At 43.9% G+C, this 27,897-nt stretch overlaps 2 protein-coding genes across 5 annotated transcripts in view; one reads left to right on the forward strand and one right to left on the reverse strand.

Annotated features, from left to right (window-relative positions):
- LOC144892693 (protein FAM200C-like) overlaps nucleotides 1-27,897 on the reverse strand; it is a 1,175,895-nt gene that overhangs the window by 446,651 nt on the left and 701,347 nt on the right. The window lies entirely within an intron of this gene.
- KCNAB2 (potassium voltage-gated channel subfamily A regulatory beta subunit 2) overlaps nucleotides 1-27,897 on the forward strand; it is a 214,426-nt gene that overhangs the window by 44,038 nt on the left and 142,491 nt on the right. For 2 of the 4 annotated variants that reach the window (XM_078780853.1, XM_078780851.1), the window contains exon 2: nucleotides 25,621-25,763. In XM_078780853.1, coding sequence (XP_078636979.1) covers nucleotides 25,687-25,763 — 77 coding nt within the window. In that variant the 5' untranslated portion in view covers nucleotides 25,621-25,686. Of the gene's footprint in view, nucleotides 1-12,036; nucleotides 12,092-25,620; nucleotides 25,764-27,897 lie in introns of those variants that run through there. The other 2 variants (XM_078780852.1, XM_078780849.1) reach the window with 2 other exon arrangements.

Below are 27,897 nucleotides of genomic sequence, written 5' to 3' on the forward strand. Positions count from 1 at the left end.
TGTTTAATATCTCAGCTCAAAAAAAAAAAAAAAAAAAGCCCCAAAAGGTTTTCCTTCTCAGTTCTTATTCGTTTATTTGTTGTCCTTATTTGTTCATTCGTTCTTCGTTCACGTTGTTCGTGATCACGTGATCACGTTGTTAAAGATGTTTCAACTGTCCCCTGAAGAACTGTTTTCTGTCATGTATTATAACACCTTTTTCTTCTTCTCCTATAGAAGGATGCTTTCGACTTGCTCACCAAATCAGTTCATTCCAAAAAACAAATACCATCTCTTACAGTCCCTTTTTTCTACATTCCCAAAACTCTCCAGCACTCCACCCCTCCTTCTGCGTCCTCAAACGTATTTTTGACTCGAAGCTCTCAAACTCATTTTGCAAGAAATGTTCGTTTTCCATTAATCGTACCTTTTTCAAAATCCACTTCCCTCCAAAACTTCCCCATCCCCCCTCCCTGCCAAAACTTCCCCATCACCCCTCCCCTCCAAATCTATCCCCTTACCCCTCCCCTCCAAATCTTCCCCATCACCCATCTCTTTCAAATATTCCCCCTTTCCCCTCCCCTCCAAATCTTCCCCATCACCCATCTCTTTCAAATCTTCCCCCTTGCCCCTCCCCTCTAAATCTTCCCCATCACCCCTTCCCTCCAAAACTCCCCATCACCCCTCCCCTCCAAAACTTCCCCATCTCCCCTCCCCTCCAAAACTTCCCCATCTCCCCTCCCCTCCAAATCTACCCCCTTGCCCCTCCCCTCCAAATCTTCCCCATCACCCATCTCTTTCAAATCTTCCCCCTTGCCCCTCCCCTCCAAATCTTCCCCATCACCCATCCCTTTCAAATCTTCCCCCTTTCCCCTCCCCTCCAAATCTTCCCCATCACCCCTTCCCTCCAAAACTTCCCCATCACCCCTCCCCTCCAAAACTTCCCCATCACCCCTCCCCTCCAAATCTACCCCCTTGCCCCTCCCCTTCAAATCTTCCCCATCACCCATCCCTTTCAAATCTCCCCACTTGCCCCTTCCCTCGCCTCCCTCCCAAACTCCCCCCACACCCCTCCGCTCCGAGACTCTCCCTCGCTCCTCCCCTCCTAGACTCCCCTCTCACCCCTCCTCCTCAAAGCGTCCTCCCCACTTTTTCCCCCTTCCAACTTTCACCTTCATCTCCCCCAACCTTCTGCCTCACTCTTCCCCCTCCTCAAATAACACCTCACTGTGCCACACCCAATCTCCATCAAACCTTTTGGCCGCCCCATTCTTCCCTTTCTCCCTGCTATTCTGAAATCTCTGACACACCTTCAAAAGCTCTCCCTACCTCTTCCTCCTCTTCCTCCTCTTCCACATCTTACCCTACCCCTCCCCCCCCCGTTCTGTATCTGATACTCCCCCTTCCTCTTCATTAACGGTATGGACCTCAAACATCCGGGGCCTTCGCTCAAACTTGACTGATCTCTCCATACAGGTTGCTTCTGACAAACCAGATGTGTTCTGCTTAACAGAAACTTTCCTCCTTCATGATGTCTCTGATGCCTTGGTATCTCTCCCAGGTTACTCCCTCCTCCAGTATGATAGACCTGAGCCTCGTCCTGGAGGTGGGGTTGCTATCTTTATTAAAAAAAACTCTTCCTCACTCGCCCTGCACTGCCCTCTCTCCACCTCACCCCCAGGAATACCTTTGGCTACGGCTTCCCCTTCGCTCCCACCTTTTGTTCATATGTGTGTTGTGCCGTCCACCAAACAGTGATGACTCCAACTACATCTCGCTGTCTGATAATATGGACCAACTTCTTTCTACCCATCCCAACTCTCTCTTCCTCATATGTGGTGATTTCAATTGTGACCATGCCAGTTGGCTGGGTGTGGGACTGTGGGTACCTCTCTCACCAGCCATGGCTCTTCAGCAAAGGACTTCTGCGACTCACTGGGACTGACACAATCTGTCAATTTCCCAACCCGGATCTCAGTCAACGGAGCATCTTCTCTTCTGGACTTGGTTATGATTAACTTCCCTGAAAATGTCTGCTGCTCTTCTTCTGCTCCAATAGGCTCATCTGATCATGTGCTTGTCAAAGTGGACATCTCTCTGACCTTTCTCAGAGAGCCTCCTCAGCGTCGACGAGTCTGGCATTTCACTCAGGCCAACTCCATTTCACTCAGGCCTTCAAGCAGCCATCAATCATCTGGATTGGTCTCCCATCTCTACCGCTTCTGACATCAACTCATCCTGAGAATTCTTCCAAAGTAAATTGCTCTCTCTCATGCACAGATTTATCCCATCTCGCCTTCAGTTGTCATACCCTTCCTCCCATCCATGGTATACGGAATCTTGTGGTGAGGCTGTTGCCCAGAAACAACTTGCTTTCTTCTCCTGGAAAGCAAATCCAACGGAAGGAAATCTCATTTCCTTTCACAAAGCCCGAAACACGTGTGTGTCCACCCTCAGGAGAACCAGAAACGATATCTCTCTGTTCTCAAGACCGAACTCTCTTATCTGTCTCCCTCTTCCAAATCCTGGTGGCGTCTGGTCAAATCTGTTTCTGGTGTTTGTTCCCCCTCCATCCCCTCCCTCACCTCAAACGGCTACACGGCTGACTCCGCACGTGAAAAAGCTGAATGCCTCAACTCTGTATTTGCCTCTAAATCTTGTGTCCCAAACCCATCCCTCTCTGTACCCACCGTACCCAGTCGCACCCAGCTGCTCCTGGACTCTGTGTGCTTTCCTCCTGACAAGGTGGAAAAGTTTGTCAACCCTCGACTCTGATTCTGCAACTGGTCCTGACCGCATCAGCCCACGGGTCCTAAAATCATGTTCTTCCCCTCTTTCACTCCCTCTCTCTGTTCTCTTCACCCTCTCTTTTGCTCAAGGTCATCTGCCATCTGCTTGGAAATCAGCCAACATCACCGCTTTGCACAAAAAGGTGCAAAAACAGATCCTAGCAACTACAGACCAATCAGCCTTCTCCAAATTATCAGCAAAGTCATGGAATCCATCATTGCTTCAGATATGAAGTCTTTCCTCTTCTCTAATGGCTTGATCTCTGATCATCAATTTGGTTTCAGACACTCTACTCTGGACATGCTGCTTCTGCTGTCTCAACAATGGATGGAGGTCCTTTTTTTTTTTTTTTTTTTTTTTTTTTTTTGTATACAAGATCGAGGCTCGTGAAAGAGCGAACATTAATCACACAGAAAGACAAACCGACACATATAACATATAACATCGGGAGCGGTAGACAAGCTCAATGCCAAACAGGAAATTAGAGCTTTCTCCCTTGACATATCACGTGCCTTCGATACAGTCTGGCACCCCGCTCTGCTCACCAAACGCTCCTCCTTTGGTATCCATAGAAATCTCCACACATGGCTGGCGGACTTCCTCTCTAGTCTTAGTCAACGTGTGGCCCTGAATGAGTTTCTCTCATCTCCTCTTCCCGTTCAGGCTGGAGTTCCCCAAGGCAATGTCCTGGGCCCTGTGCTTTTTCTGGTCTTTTTTTTTTTTTGTATACTGAATCGAGGCTCGTGAAAGAGCTAACATTTACTTCACAAACAAATCAACCAGACAAACAAAATATATAAAAAGAGGGAGCGGAAGACAAGGTGGGGAGAGAAGGGGAAGCACACAAACACAACATTTGAGAGCAGGGAGATGTGTGGAAGGGAGAGGGCTTGGGGGGAGGAGGTGTGGGAAGGGGGGGGGGGGGGGGGAGGGAGAAGTATAAAACACAAGGACACCAAGGACTTCCAGGACAGAAGTTGGTATTTCAAAAAAGTGGAATTGGGGTGAAATTAGTGGGGGTAGAAAAGATCAAGGTTTTGGATGGGGGAAGATAAGAGATGGTGGTGAACAGCTGTTTTGAAGACCTGGAGGGTGGAGTGGGATTGAAGAGAGTGAGGGAGTTTGTTCCAGAGGTGGGAGAAAAGAGGAATGAAGGAGTGAAGGTGAGCAGAGAGTCTTGATTTTGGCAGTTTGACCATAAGAGGGTTGCAGGCAGATCTTGTGCGACCTGTAGGAATATTTGCGGGACAGAGCCCAGAGAGCTGGGGGGGCAAGGCCAGAGAGGAGTCTTCATCAATGATCTCTCTGACTCTTGAAAATCCTCTCTATCTCTTTGCTGACGACTCTACTCTCTGTCGCTCCATTCCTCATCCCTCAGATCGGCAGTCTGCAGCCTCCTCACTCTCTGCAGACCTGGACAAAATCATAGACTGGACAAACAAGTGGAACATGTCTTTCAATCCTGACAAATCTCACACTCTTACGATGTCTCTCCGAAAAGACCGACTGGACAACCCTCCCATCCTCTTTCTGAATAATCCTCTCCAAGAAGTTCTGTCACTCAAGCTTTTGGGTCTCACTATCTGCCATGATCTTTCTTGGGAAAACCACATTTCAAATCTGGCCTCCAAAGCCAGTCGCCGACTGGGCATCCTCCGTCGTGCGAAGTCCTTCCTTGGCACACCTGAGATCCTCACCACATACAAGGCTTTCATCCGCAGCTCAATGGAATACTGCTCTCTCCTCTGGGCTGGTGCTCCTGCCTCACACCTAGCTCGTCTTCATGCTGTTGAAACCAAAGCGTTCAAAATCATTGGAATCTCCCGCGATGAAGCTAACTCCAAGGGCCTTTCACTTACTCATCGCAGGCAGGTTGGTGGTCTTTCCGTCTTCTACCGACTCCTCTCTGGCCTTGCCCCACCCCAGCTCTCTCTGGGCTCTGTCCCCCAAATATTCCTACAGGTCGCACAAGATCTGCCTGCAACCCTCTTATGGTTAAACTGCCAAAATCAAGACTTTCTGCTCACCACTCCTTCATGCCTCTTTTCTCCCACCTCTGGAACAAACTCCCTCGCTCTCTTCAATCCCACTCCACCCTCCAGGTCTTTAAAACAGCTGTTCACCACCTCTCTTATCTTCCCCCATCCAAAACCTTGAACTTTTCTACCCCCGCTAATTTCACCCCAAATCCTCCACTTTTTTGAAATACCAACTTCTGTCATGGAAGTCCTTGGTCTCCTTGTGTTTTATACCTCTCCCCCCCCCCCCTTCCCACGCCTCCTCCCCCCAGGCCCTCTCCCTCCCATGCTTCTTCCTGCTCTCAGGTGTTGTGTTTGTGTGCTAACCCCTCCTCTCCCCATCTTGTCTTCCGCTCCCTCTTTTTGCATGTTTTGTTTGTCTGGTTGATTTGTTTGTGGAATAAATGTTAGCTCTTTCACGAGCCTCGATTAAGTATACAAAAAAAACCAAAAAAAAAACCCCCCCACAACATCTCAATGTGATTTAGATCCGGGCTTTGACTTGGCCATTCCAGAACCCTCCATTTCTTTCTTTTCAGCCATTCCTTGGTGGATTTACTGGTATGTTTAGTGTCATTGTCATGTTGCAAGGTCCACCTTCGGTTGAGCTTCAACTTTCCAACAGATGGCCTCGCATTATCCTCAAGCACCCTCTGGTACAATGAAGAATTCATAGTGGATTCTATGATGGTGAGCTGCCCAGGCCCTGATGCAGCAAAGCTGCCCTAAACCATAATATTTCCACCACCATGCTTTACAGTTGGTATCAGGTTCTTGTGGTCAATTGCTGTCTTTCGTTTTCGCCAAACATGTCTTCTGGTACTGTGGCCAAATAGCCTTACCTTTGACTCATCTGTCCAGAGCACATTGTTGCAGAAGTGCTTGCTGGTCTTTGCTGCGGTGTTCATTGGCAAACTTTAGTCTTGCCCTGATGTTTTTCTGGACAGCAAAGGTTTCCTCCTGGCACACCTCCCATGTAGATCAAATTTGTGCAGCCTCTTTCTAATGGTAGACTCGTGCACTTTGACATCAACAGTGGCAAGAGCTACCTGTAGGTCCCTTTCCGACAGATGGCCTCACATTCATAGTCCACATTCATAGTCCGCATAGCAGATCGGCGGGAGCCCGCAACTCCCGCCCGTACATGAGCAGTGCTGGACTGCTTGCGGTGGCCCCGTGCTGACTAGTGCGGTATGCCATTAACAAATACGGGAGATGTCTGTCCCAGTCGTCCTGACGGGTGGTGGTGAATAGGGCCAATTGTTGGATCAGGGTTCGGTTAAACCTTTCCACCATCCCGTCAGATTGCGGTCCTAAGGGCGTTGTCCTTGTTTTCCTAATTGACAGGAGCCTGCACTAGGGCTGTCAACCGAGCCGAGACCGGGACGAAATCCCGGCGGTTTCGGCTTTCGAGACGGTCTCGGGACGGTCCTGAGATAAATTGATTGACGCAATTTCTCGGTAAAAAAAATCCCGGTTAAAATTCCAACTTCTTGCAGATATTTTCCATAATAGAGGCATTTATTGAGCGTTGATTTCATTACTCTGCTTCTGCACAAGCATCATTTTTCACAAGTGCAGCTGAACTGACACAAACGATGATAGATAAAGTAAACTCACTGTTCCAGGATTTTCCCCTTGTCAATAAACAATGCACTGCAAACGAATCCGAATTCCGAATCCGGATCTTCACCAACATCTAATCATGTCGTCCTTGTCACACACGCTGCATCTCCACAAAATTTCGTCCGAATCCGTCCACAACTTTTTGAGATATTGTGTTCACAAACAAACGGACAAACAGACAGGAGTGAAAACATAACCTCCATCCACCTTTGGTGGCGGAAGTAACGACATCAGGATGAAGGTCACAATGAAAATCCGCCGCATCGCGGCTTCATTTAAACCGTTGAATCCTTCCGCTGTATCACTCCGCCTCGCACCGCTTTACGCTGCGGTCACGTGTCCGTCCTTGGAGACGAGTTACGGAATGTGGTTGCTATGGTCTTTAGCACATTAATATCGAGGGATTCGCTCGAGGCCCCGTGATTGGAGGGACGATGTTTATTTAGATTAAAAACACGTTTATAACGGATTATTCTACACACAATGTATTAATACAAGTACAATACATTATGTAGTTTTATGAAATGAGTTTTTGATGAACGTTTATGTTTAATTGCAACGCTAAATCTATAAATTGTAAGAATCCCTCGGGGTTTGGTTTGACGGTTTGAATGTGAAAGTATTTTGGTTATCTTATCTCCACTTTAGGCCTGATAAGTTGATTACGTTTACTTTAGTCACAGAGTCAAAATAAGGAGGAGGGGGGGGGGGGGGGTGGGGGGTGGGGGGGGGGGTGTGATCACTACACCGCCTGCTTTATAAGTTACTAGCAGAAGTACCCGGCATTGCCGGGCGGGGGAGGGGAGGGGAACGGGGGGGGGGGGGGGGGGGGGGGGGGAGCGAGGCCCTTGGCGATCACAACTCACAAAATGATAATGAAACTCCAACCGGGACTCGAATATGCCTGGGCAGAAACATTTTCTCCCTCTCTCTGACATTCCGAGCAAGAAATTACACGACAATACGAACTGTAATGAGATAACCCGGTCCCATCGGTGGCCGATCATCTGCATGTAGGCGGTGTATTTTATTTCATCCCGGTAAATGGAAGCTAAGTCGGAATTTAAGTACTCAACATCAGAAATGAATTTTTTTCATTGTTGTTTATATATTGTAATGAAATTCCATTATTTTTGAAGCCTTTTTTTTTTTTTTTTTTTTTTTTTTTTTAATTAAATTTGCCGGGAACCGAGCCGATCCGAGATCCCGTTATGAAAATTGAAAATTTATCGAGACGGTTCCGAGACGGGATTTTGAATCTAGCTAACAGCACTAGCCTGCACACATCTTTTAGCAATTGACTTTCAAAATTTCGACCCTGGTCAGTGTGCAGCTCCTCTGGAATCCCATGCCGACATACAAATCCTTCCACGAAGGCCTGTGCAACAACCTCGGCTTCTTGGTTGGGAAGGGCATAGGCCTCCGGCCACTTGGTGAAATAGTCCATAACCACGAGGATGTATTTATTACCTTGGCTGGTGTGGGGTAGTGGTCCTCGTATGTCCATGGCCACCCGCTCAAGGGGGGCCCCCACCTGGTGTAATTCAAGGGGGGCCCTCATCCTCCATCCTGGTCCCTTTTTAGCAGTACAGGCGTCGCATCTCCGACACCAGTCCTGTATATCGCGCCCCATATTTACCCAATAGAACCTCCGGCGGACCCGAGATGTTGTCTTTGTTCTGCCCAAATGGCCGCCGGGGTGGGTACCATGCACCTGCTGTAAAATGGTGGTCTTAAACTGCTCTGGGACAATTACCAGGCAGGAAGTTCTCTCAGAGGGAATCTTTACCCATTTGCGGTACAAGATGTTGTTTTTCAATTCCAGGGTTTGCCATTGAGCCCAATATGCCTTTGTTGGTGCCCCGAGGGGGGTGACCTCTTCCCCACTAGGTCTTCTTCCCAATCGAACCCATTTGTGCACTGGTCCCAGTACAGGATCCTCCCACTGGGCCGTGCTCCAAGCCAAAGTTCCAAATTCCTCATCAGCGGTTCGTGGCAAGATTGGCCCTCTCACCCGGGTTGCACGGACTATGAGGGTAGGGGTGGGGTCTGCAAATTGTTCCCTGTCCTCGTGTCTCGCACAAAATTTACAGTTTTCCCCCAAACCGGGACGTCGAGAGAGTGCGTCGGCATTCCCATGGGCCTTTCCGGCCCTATGGGTCACACTGAAATCGTACTGCTGCAACCTTTCCAACCACCTTGCAATTTGGCCCTCCGGCTCCTTGAACCGGAGGAGCCATTGCAGGGAGGAATGGTCAGTTCGAACCAGAAATTTCCGCCCTTACAAGTACGGGTGGATATGGCTCATGGCAGCCACCATAGCCAATAACTCTTTACGAGTGACACAATAATTTCGCTCAGAAAAATACGCGATCACTCTCTCCACGCCCGCCTGTGTCTGGGACAAAACCGCACCCAATCCCTCCTGGCTTGCAACCGTGTCCTGGGTAAACGTCCCGTCACTGGTGGGGTAAGCTAGAATGGGTGCGGATGTCAAACACCCCTTCAACGCTGGGAAGGCTTCATTGCACTCCCTTGTCCAATTAAACCTCGTCCCCTTCTCCGTAAGCCGGTGAAGGGGCCTGGCTATCTACGCAAATTTTGCCACAAAACGCCTGTAATAGGAGCAGAGTCCCAGAAACCCCCGCACCTCCTTGATGTTACGTGGTGCGGGCCACTCCTCTACCGCTGTAATTTTGCCTGGGTCTGTTTTTACCCCCTCGCAACCAATGATGTGACTTAGATAGGCCACTTCCTTGGCAAACAAAGTGCACTTACTTGGACTCAATTTCAACCCTGCCTGTCTGAGGTACCCAAACAACTGGTCCAAATTAGCTATTGCTTGGGGAAATGTTTTCCATGTACCAGTGACGTCATCCAGGTACACCAGGCATGACTGCCATGGCATGCCGCCCAGCATATGCTCCATCAATCGTTCAAAGGTGGCGGGGGCGTTACACAAACCAAATGACATCACAGTGAACTGATACAGCCACTTACCTGTAGAAAATGCCGTTTTCTCCACACCGCGTTTTCTCCACACCATTCATGTACTGCGAGGCTATATCAAGCAATGCAAGTCAAACAGTCTGACTCGTTCTCTGGCTCTCGCTGGCTCTGACTCTCACAGGGGCTCCGACTCATCTCACTCCAGCTCAACTGAGGCGGGGGGCCCGGAGCAGGGTTTTATGGCTCTGCCCCGGTCTTACTCGAATGTTCCAAGCCCCACCTCTCGTCGCCGTGGTGAGCCACTCCCCTCGAGCTCTTATTGGCGGCTCGTTGCTTACCGGCCACTCCCCCTGCAGCTCCTCCCTTCGGCCTTGCCAGACTTGTTCCAGGCCTACCACGTGGCATGCTAGCCCAATTGAGGCCTACTCACTGGCCTACTCAATGCAAAACTAACACAAGAAAGGACTACGCTTACATTTACGAAGAAATAACTAAACTACAGCGAGGCTACATGTTGTGGTGCGTCTACCTACGAGGGGGGTTATCCTTTATTCACAAAACCATAACAATATATTAGATTAATATTATCATAATGTTTAGTATATTTTAATTATTTTCGAAACATGGTGATGTGAGTTTTCGTGATATTGGAATATTTTATAACCTCCTCTTCATGGTCGATCAAAAGTCTATATGCTTTAAACTTTTCATTCAGATCGTTATATACCTTTTCTGGTATTTTACAATATTGTTCACCTTGATATTGAGTAATACATTTTTGAAAATGAGAAACTCTATTGTAAATATTTTTCCCTATTATATTTACTCTTATAATCATTATAAGTCATATTAGTGGTAAAACTTAATTGTTGGTTTTTACACCGCAAACATGTTTTAATATATGTGTTAGTTATTTCAAAATCAGATAAGTTTTGATTTTTACAAAATGTACAAGTAATATTAGCGATAGGTTTAATTTCATATAAAATGGGTATATTCCATAATTTTGACCTCATTATTTCTCTAACAATATCTAAAAACTCATTTATAATAAATCCTTTTTTAAAAAGATTGGATTATGTATATTCATTCGTGATAATGGTTTAGATAACATTGATTTATATTCATTTATTAATAATCCTGTCCTCACAACGTAGAACATTTTATCCTGATTAATATTCTGTAATGTTTGTTCAATATTTGCAATATTTGTTTTAATATCAACTGACGTTTCATTACAAGTTACAATTACCGGTAAATCTTTTATCCTATTTAATTTTCCATGAAGTACATCAAATTCCATGTTAAATTTATTAATTATTTCATTATCGATGTTAATAATATCTATTTTATTTTTAATATTATTCATTTGTGTTATAGTTCTAATCCTGTTAAATAAAAAATTCAATATTTTTTATTTTTATAATTTTTTTGTGAAAATCGGAAATTTTGGAAAATTTGGGAAATTTTAGAAAATCGTGAAAATGTGAAAAATAAATAATTAATTGGTCACTTCCGGTTTGTGGTGAGGCACTTCCTGTTTTGGGTTGAGGCAGTTTCGGTTTGGGGATGGGGGGAGGGGGGAAATGTGGTCTGAGTTGGAGGTGGTCTGGAACTCTCCTTTATCTACTACTCATGTAAAACACCAGCACCACAGCTTATCACTAATCCTAGATTCACGCTAGACAACTCTGAGGCAATTGTACAAATCTCCCGGCCATCCCGCCAGCGCACAATACACATTATCCCCATAACTGCAGACTTCGAAATCAAATTCTGAAATGTTAGTGGTACAGATAACACATAAATGTGATCCTTAGATTCCATTTTTAGATTTTTTGGCTTATAAACAATAACTGCTAATCACCACTACTTTCATATGTAGCACATGTCTGTGGATAGCATCATTTTCCAGGGGTGCAGTTGTTCTGCTGATGTTGTGCCCCCCTTGTTTGTTCAGGGTGACGGCTATAGCTTGCCTACTTTTCTTGAAGGACACCTTGGAATCCTTAACGCCCACCAGCTAATACTGGCAGATGAGATACCCAGTTCAACGTCTATCCGAGTGATGGCACAAACATTGATGAATCACACTGCCTGTGAAACACCAGGATGACAGTTTATAGCTGAGCTGAGATTTGAACCCAGGCTAGACAACCTGGAGGTGAGTTTGCATTCATCGCATCCAGCTCATCCTGCCAGCCAAGTAGAGTTTGTCATGATTGCACAATGTATTGTACAGTAACCCATCCCTCTGAGGTAGTCAGTAGCTGAGTCTCTCTCTCTCTGCTGATGTGGAATTGATTAGACACTGGTTTGGTAAATGAAACATGACCTTCATATCAATCTCATGCCATCACTCTGCTAGGATCATCAAATGAACCCACCATGTATTTATTTTGTCATCCACTGCAAGATATTCATTCTCTTGAACTTCTCGGCCTCACAATCAACCATGACTTTTCTTGGGCAGATCACATAGCAAAGGTGACCTCCCAAGCCATCCACAGACTGGGAATCCTCTGAGCCAAGTCTTTCTTTGGAAAATCAGAGTTATAGTCTACAAGGCATCTGCCCATACCTCAATGATGAACTGCTCTCCACTGTGGACTGGCGCCCCAACATCACATCTGTCTCAACCTGTATCATGTGGAATCTAAAGCTCTCATTATTGAAGTCACCCGTGATGAGGCAGATGAAGTACATGGTCTGTTTCTCTCACGTAGCAGGTATGTCAGTGGGCTCTCTGTTTTGTACGGTTTATTCTCCAATATTGCTCTCTCTGTTATTTCAGTTCTCCGACCCTCCCTACCTACTCCACGCATTGTTCCATTAAATCCCCTTCCAGTTAAACAACCAAAATCCATGCTAACCCCTTACCTCAACTTCTCTCATCTACTTATGGAAGAATTTCCACAGACTGTTCTGTCTCACTCTTCCTTCCAGGGCTTCTAAGAAGCAGTGCACCACCATCTGTCATCCCTAATTCCCAATTGCCAATCATTTGTATTACCCCCATTAAGTTTGAACCTTTCCTAACCCAACCATTGTACTTGCTAGTTTTGGTGTTTCCTCCTCTCCTTCCTTTATTTCCTGTTCATGTCCTTGATGGTTGGTCCATTGTCTGTTCTACCTTGTTCTTCCATCAGCATTGTTCTTGTAAATAATTTTTTGTCATAATGGTTATGTTGATATGCTTGATAATATACGTTCAAAACCTGAAGTTCCAAATTGCGCAACGTTGCTTCACAATGGCATATATTTGGTCCCTTCATTTCATCTGTACCCACTCATTCCTCGGCTTATTACACAGAACGCCCACTATTTATCTGTCTCCATGCCTGAAGCCTTCATGACATGACCTTCCTTGTCTTGCTTTCAAATTACGAAATTGAGTTGTGACAGCCAGAGTCGTGACGAGTGATGTATCAAAAGATAGTGGATTGGGTCAAGCCAAGATGATCTCGTACAGAGGCAAGCCATGCTGTCAAACCTTGACGCACATTTACAGATCGTAAAGCATGGTGGGTTGGAGATACTTCACGCTCCGTGATGGATTTTGTAGTGACAAGTGCTCACATGCAAGCGATGCATCTCCGTTCTCATCGATGCCGGGGTTTGGCGCATTAGGTTCTTAGTTGACCGTTTCCAACCAACTGGCATAGATGTCCGAGGGACGATGTGGATAGGAAATACGGTGCTTGTGCTGTTCACTTGGACGGGGTGCTGACATCCGGTCAATTGTTGTTCTGGGTATAATGTTTTCGTACTATGGAAATTTACATTGTTTGGTGTTGCATGCGCAGTAATGCTTAATTTATTTGATTTTGATGTGCCATATTCTTTCCAGAGCATTGGTGCTTTTCGGTAAGGGTTGCACTGGGTTGTTTGCCATTTCTTTCTCAACATTGCTTGTCCATGCTCAGTCTTTACAAATGCTGAGCATCAAGCGAGGAAGCAGCACGTACTATTTTTAAGTCTTTGGTATGACTCGGCCGGGGTTTGAACCACAGACCTCCCAGAGTCAAAGCGGACTCTCATGTTTAAGCCACCGAGTCTGGTATTTGCTGCTTATAAAGAAGGGATTTTTGAGCTTTGCTATCAAAGTATGGCTGTAAACCTGCAGTTGTGGCCAAAAATCTTGGCACCCTTGCACTTTTTTCAAATAATGCACCATTTCTTCCAGAAAATTGTTGAAATTAAAAAATCTTTTGGTATCCACATATGTATTTCATTGGTTTGCAGTGGAACAAAACAAAAAGCTGAAACAATTAATAAATCTTACCTTATTCCACACAGAAATCCTAAAATGGCCCGGACAATATTGTTACGGGTAGGCATGTAATACCTCACAGGGAAGTTAGAATCGTGTAGATTAGCATGCTCCATATGCCACGAAGAACCCATCTCGATGTACATAAGTAGGCCGACTGTCCGAGTAAGAGCGTTTGCATGTCGCCATAAGGAGGGTGGTTTTGTGCTAATTAGTTATAGGGTCTGCAAGGTTAAATTCCCCTGTACATGATTTTTCCCGAATGTTCTTATTACATTCGGCCAGCCTGGAAATCGAGAGCTCAGTAAAACAACTGTAACAAATGGACTCATCTGCTCATGGTGCCGTCAGGGCCGACAGGGACAGCATTTGCCGATCGGCAAGGAAACCCCGATGTCATCTGAACATTCTCAAGCGATGATTGGACTCTGCCCCCCGACTGACTCGTTGAGAAGAGGCCATGCCCCGGCCTTCATGATTGGTGGAGGCATGATGGGATGATTGAGTAGCGCTCGATGATTGGACAGAGTGTGACGTCAGCGTGGAAGATGCGAGAGCTGAAGGCAAGAAGACGCCGTCTCGCCATTTTTGGTCTCTTGGTCCTGGCGTTCCTTGGAGGCAGTCGCATTCGCTCTCTCTCTCTTTGTCTTGACATTCTTAGAAGGTGGTCGGTCGCATTCCCTCTTTGTCTGGCTTGGTTGTGGCAGTGGCGCATCTTTGGCTTGTGTGCGCTTGTGGAAAGAGACTGAACAGGAGGGGCTACGGGGGTGGTCGGCATCGCGAGAGGGATGTTGAGGAATGCGACTCCGCGCCATTTTGTGCGCTTCCCGTGAGGTGGTTTGAAGGCGACGAACAACCAGTAAGCCCTACCAGCCATTTGGGGACGCAAAGCTAAGTGCCAGCACTATACACAACATGCATTTTTGTGCATAAACTGCATTTTTAGTGCATAGTGCATGCCAGCACTATACAAAACCTGGCCATTATTTATTTTCTTTTACTTTCGTTTTCCCCTTGTATGTATACGAGTCTGAGTTTAGATGTCTCAATTTAGGAAATACTTTTTTACCTCAACATTTTTATTGCCTTTGCATTTATTTTCATTAAATCGTTATTGGTTGAATTTTACTTTCTGTCCTGGTTCGTTTCTTTGTTTTGTGGCTTCGGAATAACCCTGTGTGTCCACGATTAGATAAGGCTCGGGCCTTCCTGCGCAATGCGCATGCCAAAGATAATCCCGCCAAGGTTCGGCGTATGCCTTAGAGTTAAAGCTCGTTGTGGCCATTCGTCCTTTTGGGGTCTTAAACCCCGGGGACACGACAATATTATTGGCACCTTTTAGAAGTTGAATGAAATAATTAGATTTCAAGCAGGTCATTCTCCTTTACTATGGAATTGAACTCACCTATGTTTTGAATAGATAAAATAAGTCATTCTGCTGTTTTGTGTCACTGTGTGTACCTCAATGAGCATGGAGGAAAGAAAGAAAACCAGAGAATTGTCTGAGGAGGTCAGATACAAGATTGCAGCCATGCATCGACAATCTCAAGGCTACAAGTCCATCTCCAGAGACCTTGATGTTCCTGTGTCCACCATACGCAATGTTATCAGGAGGTTTACGGCCCATGGCACTGTAGCCAACCGCCATGCACGTAGCTGCAGGAGAAAACTTGATCCAAAATTGCAGCGAAGGATTGTTTGAATGGTGGAGAAAGCACCTCAATCAACTGCCAAACATTCATGCTGACCTTCAGACACAACGTATGACAGTTTCAACTCGCACCATCTGTCACCAACTCAATGAAAGGGGGTTCGATGGTAGGACACCCAGGAGGACCCCACTGCTAAGACAGAGACATAAGAAAGCCTGACTAGAGTTTGCTAAAACACACCTGAGCAAGTCAAAATCTTTCTGGGAGATTGTCCTGTGGACAGATGTGACCAAATTAGAGCTTTTTGGAAAAGAACATCTCTATGTTTACAGAAAACAAAATGAAGCCTTCAAAGAAAAGAGTACCTTCTCTACAGACAGACATGGAGGAGGTTCAGTAATGATTTGGGGTTGCTGTGCTGCCTCTGGCACTGGGTGCCTTGAATGTGTGCATGGCATCATGAAATCAGGAGATTACCAAGGCATTTTGGAGCGCAATGTTCAACCCAGTGTCAGAAATCTGGGTCTCCGTCGAAGGTCATGGGTCTTGCAGCAGGACAATGACCCCAAACACACTTCAGAAAGCATCCAGGAATGGTTGAAGACAAAACGGTGGATTGTTCTGAACTGGCCATCAATGAGTCCAGATCTAAATCCCATTGAACACCTGTGGGGAGATCTGAAAACAGCAGTTCGGAGAAGGCACCCTTCAAATCTGGGACAACTGCAGCAGTTTGCACAAGAAGAGTAGGGCAAACTGCCAGTAGAAAGGTGTAGGAAGCTCATTCATGGCTATAGGAAGCATTTGACTGCAGTTATTTTGTCCAATGTCTGTGTTACCATCTGTCCAGGGTGTCAATAATTTTGTCAATGCCATTTCTTTTTATTTTCTGATTTAAAAGGATATATTAAGTTCTGAATCAAAAACAAAGGTTCTGTAATATTAACAGTGAAATAAAGAATTGTGGAAACCAAATACTTTTATCAATTTCAACTTATTTTTTGAGAAAATTGAGTTATTTGAAAAAAGTGCAAAGGTGCCAATAATTTTGGCCATGACTGTATCCTGTTCCCAACCTGCGATACATTTAACATTTTATTTGCCTCCGCCACCAAATGTGGAACAAGATTTTTTTTTTTTTTTTTCACCCCTGTCTTTTTGTTAATTGGCAAAAAAAAATTGTGTATGTTTGTGTGTTTTTGCTCACTTATACTTGCCTACAGGTCACAATTTTAAACCGATCTTCACTAAACTTCAACAAGTGGTAGAGTTCATGGTCCGACAAAATTCTATATATTTTTGAGGTCAAAACATCAACATAGGTCAAAGGTCAACCACTTTTTTTCAAATTTCTAAAATCCTCAATTTTCATCCGATTGACTTGAAATTTGAATGGGATTTTCATATCAGCGAACTGAATTCAACCACCAACTATTTTTTGAGGTCAACATCGGCCAAAAGGTCAACATCGGCCAAAAGGTCAACATAGGCCAAAGGTCAACCAAGGCCAAAGGTCAACCACTTTTTTTCAAATTTCTAAAATCCTCAATTTTCATCTGATTGACTTGAAATTTGAATGGGATATTCATATCAGCGAACTGAATTCAACCACCAACTATTTTTGAGATCTACATGGGCCAAAAGGTCAACATAGGCCAAACGTCAACCACTTTTTGCAAGTTTCTAAAATCCTCAATTTTCATCTGATTAATTTAAAATTTGAAGACTATTTGCATATCAGGTCACTGAATTCAACCAGCAATTATTTTTGGGGTCAAAAAGATGCTCGACCGAGTGCCATTATACTTTGTTGTCTTTTGCCAAGTGTTGCTCCGAGTGATTTTTCATTTGTCTGTCTGTCTGTGAACACGATATCTCAACGTTGTGGACGGATTCAAACGAAATTTGGTGAAGATGTAGTTTACATGGCAAGGACAAAATGATTAGATTTTGGTGAAGATCCGGATTCGGATCCGGCGAGTAGAATTTTAAAAGTGATTCTTCACCATTGGGAGATAGGGCCCAAAACGATATATGGCACGATATCTCAAAAATTAATGAACGGATTTGGACGAAACTTGGTGGAGAGGTTGAGTGTGTGACGAGGACCAATCGATTCGATTTTGGTGAATATCTGAATATGGATTCGGATACAATAATTATTTAATTTCTGAAGCGATTCCTCATCATTGAGAGATCGTGCGAAAAGCGATACATAGCATGATATTTAAAACGTTATGGACGAGTTATGACGAAACTTGGTGGACGAGTTGGTTAGGTGACGAGAACAAGCCGATTAGATTTTGGTTCACGTCCGAATCCATATCCAGCCAATCAGTGGGATACAAAATATAAACTGTTCAGCCTGGTTAGCACTGCTTTGCCATTTATGTCTTACTTGCATGTAGTTTAATTTAAAATACAAGCATTTCACCGGGTGTGTGTGTGTGTGTGTGTGTGTGTGTGTGTGTGTGTGTGTGTGTGTGTGTGTGTGTGTGTGTGTGTGTGTGTGTGTGTGCCCATTTATCTACTCCCGGTTTTGAACCCCTGTAATTATGTTGCAAAGAAACGAAATGAAACAAAATATTTACAGGATATAGGTACTGTACAGTGTACATATTTGAAACACATGAAAGCCCGCTTGGAGTTTGCAAAAAAGCACCTAAAGGACTCTCAGACTGTGAGAAACAAGATTCTGTGGACTGATGAAACCAATATTGAACTGTTTGGCTTCCGTCTGGCCACTCTGCCATAAAGCCCAGATCGGTGGGGTGTTGCACTGATGGTTGTCCTTCTGGAAGTTTCTCCCATCTCCACACAGGATCTCTGGAGCTCAGCCAGAGTGACCATCGGGTTATTGGTCACCTCTCTTACCAAGGCCCTTCTACCCCGATTGCTCAGTTTCGCCGGGCGGCCAGCTCTAGGAAGAGTCCTGGTTGTTCCAAACTTCTTCCATTTAAGAATTATGGAGGCCACTGTGCTCTTGGGAACCTTCAATGCAGCAGAGATTTGTTTTTGTATGCTTCCCCAGATCTGTGCCTCGACACAATCCTGTCTCTGAGCTCTGCAGGCAGTTCCTTCGACCTCATGGCTTGGTTTTTGCTCTGATATGCATTGTCAGCTGTGAGACCTTATATAGACAGGTGTGTGCCTTTCCAAGCCATGGCCAATCAATTGAATTTATCACAGGTGGACTCCAAACAAGGTGTAGAAACGTCTCAAAGATGATCAAGAGAAATGGGAGGCACCTGAGCTAAATTTCAAGTGTCATAGCAAAGGGTATGAATACTTATGTCAATGTGATATTTCAGTTAAAAAAAAAAAAAAAATTTGCAAAACTTTCTAAAATCCTGTTTTCTCTTTGTCATTATGGGGTATTGAGTGCAGATTGATGAGGGGAAAAAAAAGAATTTAAACGATTTCAGCATAAGGCTGCAACATAATAAAATGTGGAAAAAGTGAAGGGGTCTGAATACTTTCTGAATGCACTGTATGTATGTGTGTATATATATATATATATATATATATATATATATATATGTACAGTCACGTGAAAAAGTAAGTACACCCCATGTAAAGTTTTGACTTTTTCAACATACAGCTATTTGATCTTCATTTCAACAATATTGATAGATAAAGGTGATATAATATAACAAATATCATGAAACATTTACATTTTGTCATCCATTGTATAATTTAAATAAGCATAAATGCAAATTTCGCATGTGGAAAAAGTAAGTACACCCCTACATTTATCACCACTTCAAAAACCTAAAATTAGAATCAGGTGCACCAGCTCAGGTGCAAATGATTAGAACATTGTTCGAGAGGATCTTGGAGGAACATGTCTGATTTGAACCTCAGACATTTAGTTTGGTTTGCTCTTTGTTGTTGATGCCATCTTCTACCGACTCCTCTCTGGCCTTGCCCCCCCAGCTCTCTCTGGGCTCTGTTCCGCAAATATTCCTACAGGTCGCACAAGATCTGCCTGCAACCCTCTTATGGTCAAACTGCCAAAATCAAGACTCTCTGCTCACCTTCACTCCTTCATTCCTCTTTTCTCCCGCCTCTGGAACAAACTCCCTCACTCTCTTCAATCCCACTCCACCCTCCAGGTCTTTAAAACAGCTGTTCACCACCATCTCTTATCTTCCCCCATCCAAAATCTTGATCTTTTCTACCCCCGCTAATTTCACCCCAATTCCACTTTTTTGAAATACCAACTTCTGTCCTGGAAGTCCTTGGTGTCCTTGTGTTTTATACTTCTCCCTCCACCCCCCCCCCCCCCCCTTCCCACGCCTCCTCCCCCCAAGCCCTCTCCCTTCCACACATCTCCCTGCTCTCAAATGTTGTGGTTGTGTGCTTCCCCTTCTCTCCCCAATCTTGTTTTCCGCTCCCTCTTTTTATATATTTTGTTTGTCTGGTTGATTTGTTTGTGAAGTAAATGTTAGCTCTTTCACGAGCCTCGATTCAGTAAACAAAAAAAAAAAAAAGAAGTGTGCGGCGTCACCGTGCCGAGATCAAAAGAGCTCTCTGAGGCCTTCAGAAAGAAGGTTATAGATGCCTACGAGTCTGGGAAGGGATTTAAAAAGATCTCCAAACAATTTGAAATCAATCATTCGACTGTCCGGAAGATCATCTACAAGTGGAGAAGATTCCAAATAACTGCCAACTTGTTCAGGCCAGGCCGCCCCAGCAAGTTCAGCCCGAGAGCAGACCGCAAGATGCTGAAAGAAGTCTCGAAGAACCCCAGAATGTCATCACGGGACCTACAGGTAGCTCTTGCCACTGTTGATGTCAAAGTGCACGAGTCTACCATTAGAAAGAGGCTGCACAAATTTGATCTACATGGGAGGTGTGCCAGGAGGAAACCTTTGCTGTCCAGAAAGAACATCAGGGCAAGACTAAAGTTTGCCAATGAACACCAAAGCAAAGACCAGCACTTCTGGAACAATGTGCTCTGGACAGATGAGTCAAAGGTCGAGCTATTTGGCCACAGTACCAGAAGACATGTTTGGTGAAAACCAAAGACAGCATTTGACCACAAATTAACCTGATACCAACTGTAAAGCATGGTGGTGGAAATATGGTTTGGAGCAGCTTTGCTGCATCAGGGCCTGGGCAGCTCACCATGATATAATCCACTATGAATTCTTCATGGTACCAGAGGGTGCTTGAGGATAATTTGAGGCCATCTGTCGGAAAGTTGAAGCTCAACCGAAGGTGGACCTTGCAACATGACAATGACCCTAAACATACCAGTAAATCCACCAAGGAATGGCTGAAAAGAAAGAAATGGAGGGTTCTGGAATGGCCAAGTCAAAGCCTGGATCTAAATCCCATTGAGATGTTGTGGGGGGATTTGAAACGAGCTGTGCATGCAAGAAACCCCTCAAATGTCGCACAGCTGAAAGAATTCTGCATGGTGGAGTGGGAAAAAATTTCTCCCAGTCGATGTGAGAGACTGGTAGACAGTTATAAGAAATGCCCACTTGAGGTTGTTTCTGCCAAAGGGGGCAATACCACCGTTTGGAGGCAAGGGTGTACTTACTTTTTCCACATGCGAAATTTGCATTTATGTTTATTTAAATTATACAATGGACTACAAAATGTAAATGTTTCATGATATTTGTTATATTATATCACCTTTATCTATCAATATCGTTGAAATGAAGATCAAATAGCTGCATGTTGAAATATGTTGAAAAAGTCAAAACTTTACATGGGGTGGTGTACTTACTTTTTCACGTGTATATATATATATATATATATATATATATATATATATATATATATATATATATATATATATATATATATATATATATATATATATACACATACATATATATATATATATATATATATATATACATATATATATATATATATATATATATATATATATATATATATATATATATATATATATAATTATATATATATATATATATATATATATATATATATATATATATATATATATTCATATATATATATTCATATATATTTCATATTATTATTTCATCATTTCATATTCATATTATTCATTCATATATATTTATATAGATATAGATATATATATATACAGGATGTTTCAAAAAGAGTAATACAACTTTCAACGTTTATTTAAAAAGAAACAGAAACCTCAGGAACGTGAACCAAACATTTCTTGAAAGCTTATGACATGGTATTTTTCTATCACTGATTGCTATTGCATTTAGTCACTGCTGGAGTTGGTGAGAGCCCAAGGTCTGAGAGGGGCATTTACGCAAAATCCTTGTACCTTGTAATTGGGCATTGGGCATTTACGGGCATAATGGGCATTTACGCAAAATCCTTGTACCTTGTAACCAAATCCTTGTAATTGACGTTCTCGATGTGTGCCGTTCAAACAGGCATTGACCCTGACTCCAAAGATCTGTCCAACTTTCCTGTAGCTTTCATGTGGCACTGCCTGGAGATAGTCTGACTCTTCCTGCTTCAGATCATACAGTGTGGCAGGGCGGTTGATGCAGACAGAGCCCTTGGCAGCCCCCCTGTACCAGTGGTCCAGAGGGTTCACGTCTGGGCTATGGGGTGCCCAGGGCAATGAGTCGGTTTCTGAAGAGCTGCTGCAGGAAAGTGATGGTGTGACCAGCTGTATGCGAGGGTGCACCATCCTGCAAAACCAGGTCATACTGAGCTGGTTTGGGGTGTCCTTTTGGGCTAGATCATTATGGAACTTCTGGAGCACGGCCCAGTAGCGCTCACTGTTGATAGTCACCGTCCTGCTGTTGTCATTCGCAAACCAGAAAAGCCCTATACTAGCATTCCCCATCTGGCATTGAAGGCGCAGAAGCATGTGACCTTAGGCCCATTTAGGTACCTCTCAGTGATCTCTTCAGGTGGTTCTGACCCCCAGAAATTGTTGTGGTGGTTGTTGATGGCACCGTTCAAGTGGAAATGGGCTTCTGCCCCACTGTCAATGGCATAGTTGAGCTACAGAGCTAGAAATCCCAGTGAACAAATACCACGATAACACCACCAAACCCTGAAAAGGAAAACAGTATTGGTAAAAAAAACAAAGAAATGGCAGGAAGTCAAAGTTGTATTAATGTTTTTGAAACACCCTGTGTGTGTGTGTGTGTGTGTGTGTGTGTGTGTGTGTGTGTGTGTGTGTGTGTGTGTGTGTGTGTGTGTGTGTGTGTGTGTGTGTGTGTGTGTGTGTGTGTGTGTGTATGTATATATATATATGTATATATATGTATATATGTATATGTATATATGTATATATGTATATATGTATATATGTATATATGTATATATGTATATATATATATATATATATATATATATATATATATATATATATATATGCAGTGAAACCATGACTTACGAGTGCACCAACTTACGAGTTTTCCGAGATACGAGCCGTCGCTCGGGCGGTTTTTTGCTTTGAGATGCGAGCCGAGATCTGAGTTACGAGCTTACGCCACCCGCCACTAGGTGGCCCAACGAGCGTTCCGGTCACGTGGTTATCTTGCCGTGCAAGCATCTCTGCCGTATATCGCTGCTGCTTTGTTTTCGCATGTTGGTTATTTTGGAAAATTTCTTAGTTTTAACCATAGGTCCTAAGAAATTGAGTGCCAAGGGCAGTACTGAGAAGAAGAAGAGGATGATGTGCTTGGATATAAAACACGCAATCATCGAAAAACATGAGTGAGGTGTGCATGTTGTCGACTTGGCGAGGCAGTACGATCGTAGCAGTACGATCGAAACATTTTGAAAGGGAGGAAGAAACAAACCTCGTTGGACAGGTTTTTATTGAAACGCCCTGCAAGTGAAAGCGAGGAAAGTGTGGCGAAAAAGGCAAAAGTCATCTCCTCCACCTCCGCCAGCATCTTCATCTGATCTTCAAGGTAAATACACTTAATAAAACCAGTTTATTTCTTTACATTGTGGCGGACACGGAAGCTCACTGGCGTGGTGACATCATTCCGCGCACCAAGTGGGCGGCGGCCACGCCGAGGGGTAGGCGTGGCCTCAAGATATACACCGGGTGCGCAGCCCGGAGCGCGCCAGACGCCAGTGTTACAGTGAGCTCTTGAATAAAGACTCTTATAAATTACCGCGTTGTCCGCTTCCTCCTTGTTTACAAGCAGCGCGCGTAACGCCGCTTATTATGTACAGTATATACGAGGTCGTGCTTGTTTATACATTATTTGTTATTTATAAAGTACATTTTTCATATTTAAAAACACGTAACAAAAAAAATTGGTGTGGTCTTTTGGGGGCTGGAACGGATTAATAGCATTTCAATGCATTTTAATGGGGAAATTTAATTTGAGAAACGAGCAAATTGAGTTACGAGCTCGTTCACAGAACGAATTAAACTCGTAAGTCAAGGTTTCACTGTGTATATATATATATATATATATATATATATATATATATATATATATTGTTACGGATCTCTACGTCGGCCTTCTTCCCCTTAAGAAGGGGGGATTAGTCCCCTTGTTTGTGACTGACCGACGTGAGTCCTGACGCTGCACCGCTCCCTCCGGAGAGGCAGGAGCGCAGCCCCGTTCGCGACCGCGGACAGATGTTAATTGCCGAGCGGTTTAGTAACCGCGGCATGAACTATTAACAAGAACTAGATCCAATTCGTAACGTTGGCCAAATCGTGCCACAGGTATTCAATGAGGGAAAAGACAAGGACGAAACGGATGTGAAGGAAAGAAGAACAAAGGTAGGAAATACAAATATAATTTATTACTAGCTATTATTTACACAATAAAAAGAACCAAGGAGAAGGAAGAATAAGAAAATAATTACAGAAAGGATGGAGGAACCAGAAGGACACAGTGCAAATATTAGCTTCCCTATTGCAGTCTTACTTAAACCCAGGGACAAGACAAAAGACAGACTATAAGCACACTTACACGGGGGATGATGACAGGAATGGCAGGAGGTGGATGGCTGGAGGGAGAGGAAGGTTCAGCTGGACGCTGGCTGGAGCTTGATCCCTCACGGGACGTCGGGCTGGACCTCGACGGCCACCGATGCCACCGCAATCTGGTTCCCGCATAGCAGCGGTCGAAGCTGCGTGGTCTCAAAGCTGCGTGGTGGATTCAAAGCTGCGTGGTAGATTCAAAGCTCATCTCTCGTATCTCATCTCCTCCCATCTCCTCTGAGGTGGGGGGCGTCCCGCCACGGGTTATATTGACCACACCCCCGAACCTTCGCGAACCTCCCCGAGCGTTCTCTCCCTGCCCTCTCAAGCCAAACACCTTGTACTTGGTTGGTTGTTCGGGGCTGGCTCGCTCCTCCCCTCTATGACGAGGTGGAGACACGCCTTTCTTCTCCGATATTACCTCGTGGCAATGGCGGCAAATGCAGAAAACCGCCCAAATGCGGTTGGCAATGGATGCTTTGGGATATGGAGGCTTTGGGAATGGAAGGGAACTACCTTATGTCATCTGATGCAATGCAGTGTCAACTAGTGGGAACAGAGCCTTCAACTACATAGAATAAGGAGATAACTATTTAAGAGGGTATATGATTGGCTACGTGTATGACTGTATGTATATGGAGTAACTAAGGAGGACGACCGTTGACCTTTACACACCAACACGGAGGGTGATATTTACAACAATTCTCATGACACAATAATAATAAAAAACACAGGATTCTCAAATCCGCAACAATATATATATATATATATATATATATATATATATATATATATATATATATATATATATATATATATATATATATATATATACGTATATATATATATATATATATATATATATACACACACACATGTGTTATATATATATATATATTGTCTCGTTTATGGTGCCATGCCATGACTTAAATATAATTTGGATGAGGAGCTGTAAAACGCCGAAGCGGATGCTTGAAGGATGGCCAGCTCAGCCAATTTGGAAGCGACTGCTCGCCCGAGCAGAGGTAAGCGATTCTTTTCAAAGTGTGAGATAACTCAATGTGGTTATCAGGATTTTAACGCAACTTGGATCCCCCAGCCCAAGGAGCTCTTCATTGACTCCCTCGTGCGCTCATCCTCGACTCCCTCAATTGAGTCATCGAAGAATAAAAAATAAAATTGCAGAGCATGTCAAATCGGAATCGTGCAGAGATTGTTATTTGACTACCAGGGAAGACATTGGGTGGCATTACATGTCAGGTCGGAGTTTGTATTTAACAGAGTATTACTAAGAATGGTGGCGTTGCAAATGTTGTACGAATTTTCTAAATGTATTTCTTTTGTTGTCAAATTTCAATGATCACTGATCTGTTTATTTCTTCATTTATTTTCCAGAATAACTGCTGCTTCAAGCACATACCCTTTTGAATGTGTTCTTCTATGTGATAACAAACTTGCATCATGTACCCGGACTCTGCAACCGATTCACCTGCCCAGCTATCACTGCGGCAAAGTGCTTCGCCCAGCATTGCTTATAGGTGAGTTACAATTGTCTCATTATAATAACTAGGGCATGCCCGTACTATATATATATCTAAAATTATATCCCCCCCCCTCTATTTACATGAAATGGTTTGGTCCATTCGCAAAGCCAAAGCGAACGGCTTGCGAGTACGGTGACAATCCCCCCCCTCTATTTACATGAAATGGTTTGGTCCATTCGCAAAGCCAAAGCGAACGGCTTGCGAGTACGGTGACAATCCCCCCCCCTCTATTTACATGAAATGGTTTGGTCCATTCGCAAAGCCAAAGCGAACGGCGAACGGCTAAATCGCCATAGCTCGGTAACTACTTCTCTGATTAATATGAAACCTTGAAAAGGCACATCCTCAGGTCCCCAGCAATATACCTGGCAAGTTTCAAGTATATCGGACCCGTGGTTGTCGAGAAACAGCGGTCACAAACAAACACACAGACACACAGACACACACACACACAGAGATTACTGGAATTATAGATAGACTAGGACGTGCCCGTACGTGGGTGCCCGTTCCTTGCCAAAAAAAAAAAAAAAAATGTCTTCGCCCATGCATGCATGGGCGTGCCCATGGGCCCATGGGCCCATGGGCGTGCCCGTAAGTGCGTGATGTGACCGTACAATGAATGTATCGTCCCGACGCCGCAGCTCGGATGGCGCTGCAGTTAATCGGGCCTGTATCAGCAGAGTTATTATAAACGTGTACTACAATCGATCGTACCTTACAGCGTCTGCTCGCCACGTTCAGCATCAGTACGTCGTCACTATGACTATCCGTAAGTCCGGAAGTGACGTCCTCATTTGACTGTCCGGAAGGTCGCATATCGCAGTTACGATGAATCGCAAATTAGTTTTAATTAGTTTTAAAACATAGTTTAACGCCAACATAGCGCCAACATAGTTTGCCAACGTGAAATAAATGAATACGCTCTCAAATGTGCCGTCCGAGGCAGAGTCTGTTCGCCACGTTCGGCACACGTGATAGCTCGCTGCTCTCTGATTGGTTGAATCGTTTTTTGGACATAGCTCGGTAACTACTTCTCTGATTAATATGAAACCTTGAAAAGGCACATCCTCGGGTCCCCAGCAATATACCTGGCAAGTTTCAAGTATATCGGACCCGTGGTTGTCGAGAAACAGCGGTCACAGACAAACAAACACACAGACACACAGACACACAGAGATTAGTGGAATTATAGATAGATGACATTTTTGTGCTTTCATCACATTGTAGAGGCATCGGTGTGTATGCTTCGATTGCTATTTTCGCCCCTTGCTTCGTGCTTCTGTAAGTAGTCCACTCGAAATACAGTGAGTAGTTTGTGACTTTTATATCTGAAGGTAAATATTACTGAAATTAGGCTTTTTACTGGAGACAACATAAGGTATTTTAATTGTTACCCCGCGTAGTTGAGCAATGGGTTCCCGTCCTTCCGTCTATCTTATCAGTTTATGATCGAGGAAAAACTTATTTAAATCGAATGTTGTATTTTGAACATGAATCGGAATAAGTTTGCGGTTTTACCGTACTCTGGCTCTGAATTCGTTTTGGTTGTTCATGCACAGAGAGGAGTGAGATAATACTTTCACTCTGTCTGCCTGCTTGGCAGTTAAACAAAATTTTAAATCATTCAAAACAGGAAACGTACTGTTTTTATGGATGTCATAAAGGACACAAACAGACACGAGGAGCTAATGCAATGTGTTAGATCCAGCGATGTAATAGACATTGGCAAAACGGGGGCAAATCCTGGAATAAATGTATTTATGTGCCTTTCCTCCCATTTAAACCTTTATTTAAATTCAATTATACAGTGCTTATAGAAAGTCTATGCCCCCTTTCAAATTTTCACCTTTTGTTACATTATATGGTGGAATTAAATTGCATTAAATGAGACTTTTTCTCCACCTTTATTTGCGTATCATAACCCACAACTTCCAAGTGAAAAACAAATTCTACAATTTTCAGAAAATTAATTAAAAATACAAAACTAGAATATCTTGGTTGGATAAGTGTCCGCCCCCTTACAATGGCAATTGTAAATTAGCTCAGGTGTAACCAATCACCTTCAAAATCACACACCAAGTTAATTGGCCTCCACCTGTGTTAAATTGTAGTGATTCTGATTATGTCA

This window comes from Myxine glutinosa, chromosome 6 (assembly GCF_964187855.1).
Source record: "Myxine glutinosa chromosome 6, kmMyxGlut1.1, whole genome shotgun sequence".
NCBI classification, from domain to species: Eukaryota; Metazoa; Chordata; class Myxini; order Myxiniformes; family Myxinidae; genus Myxine; species Myxine glutinosa.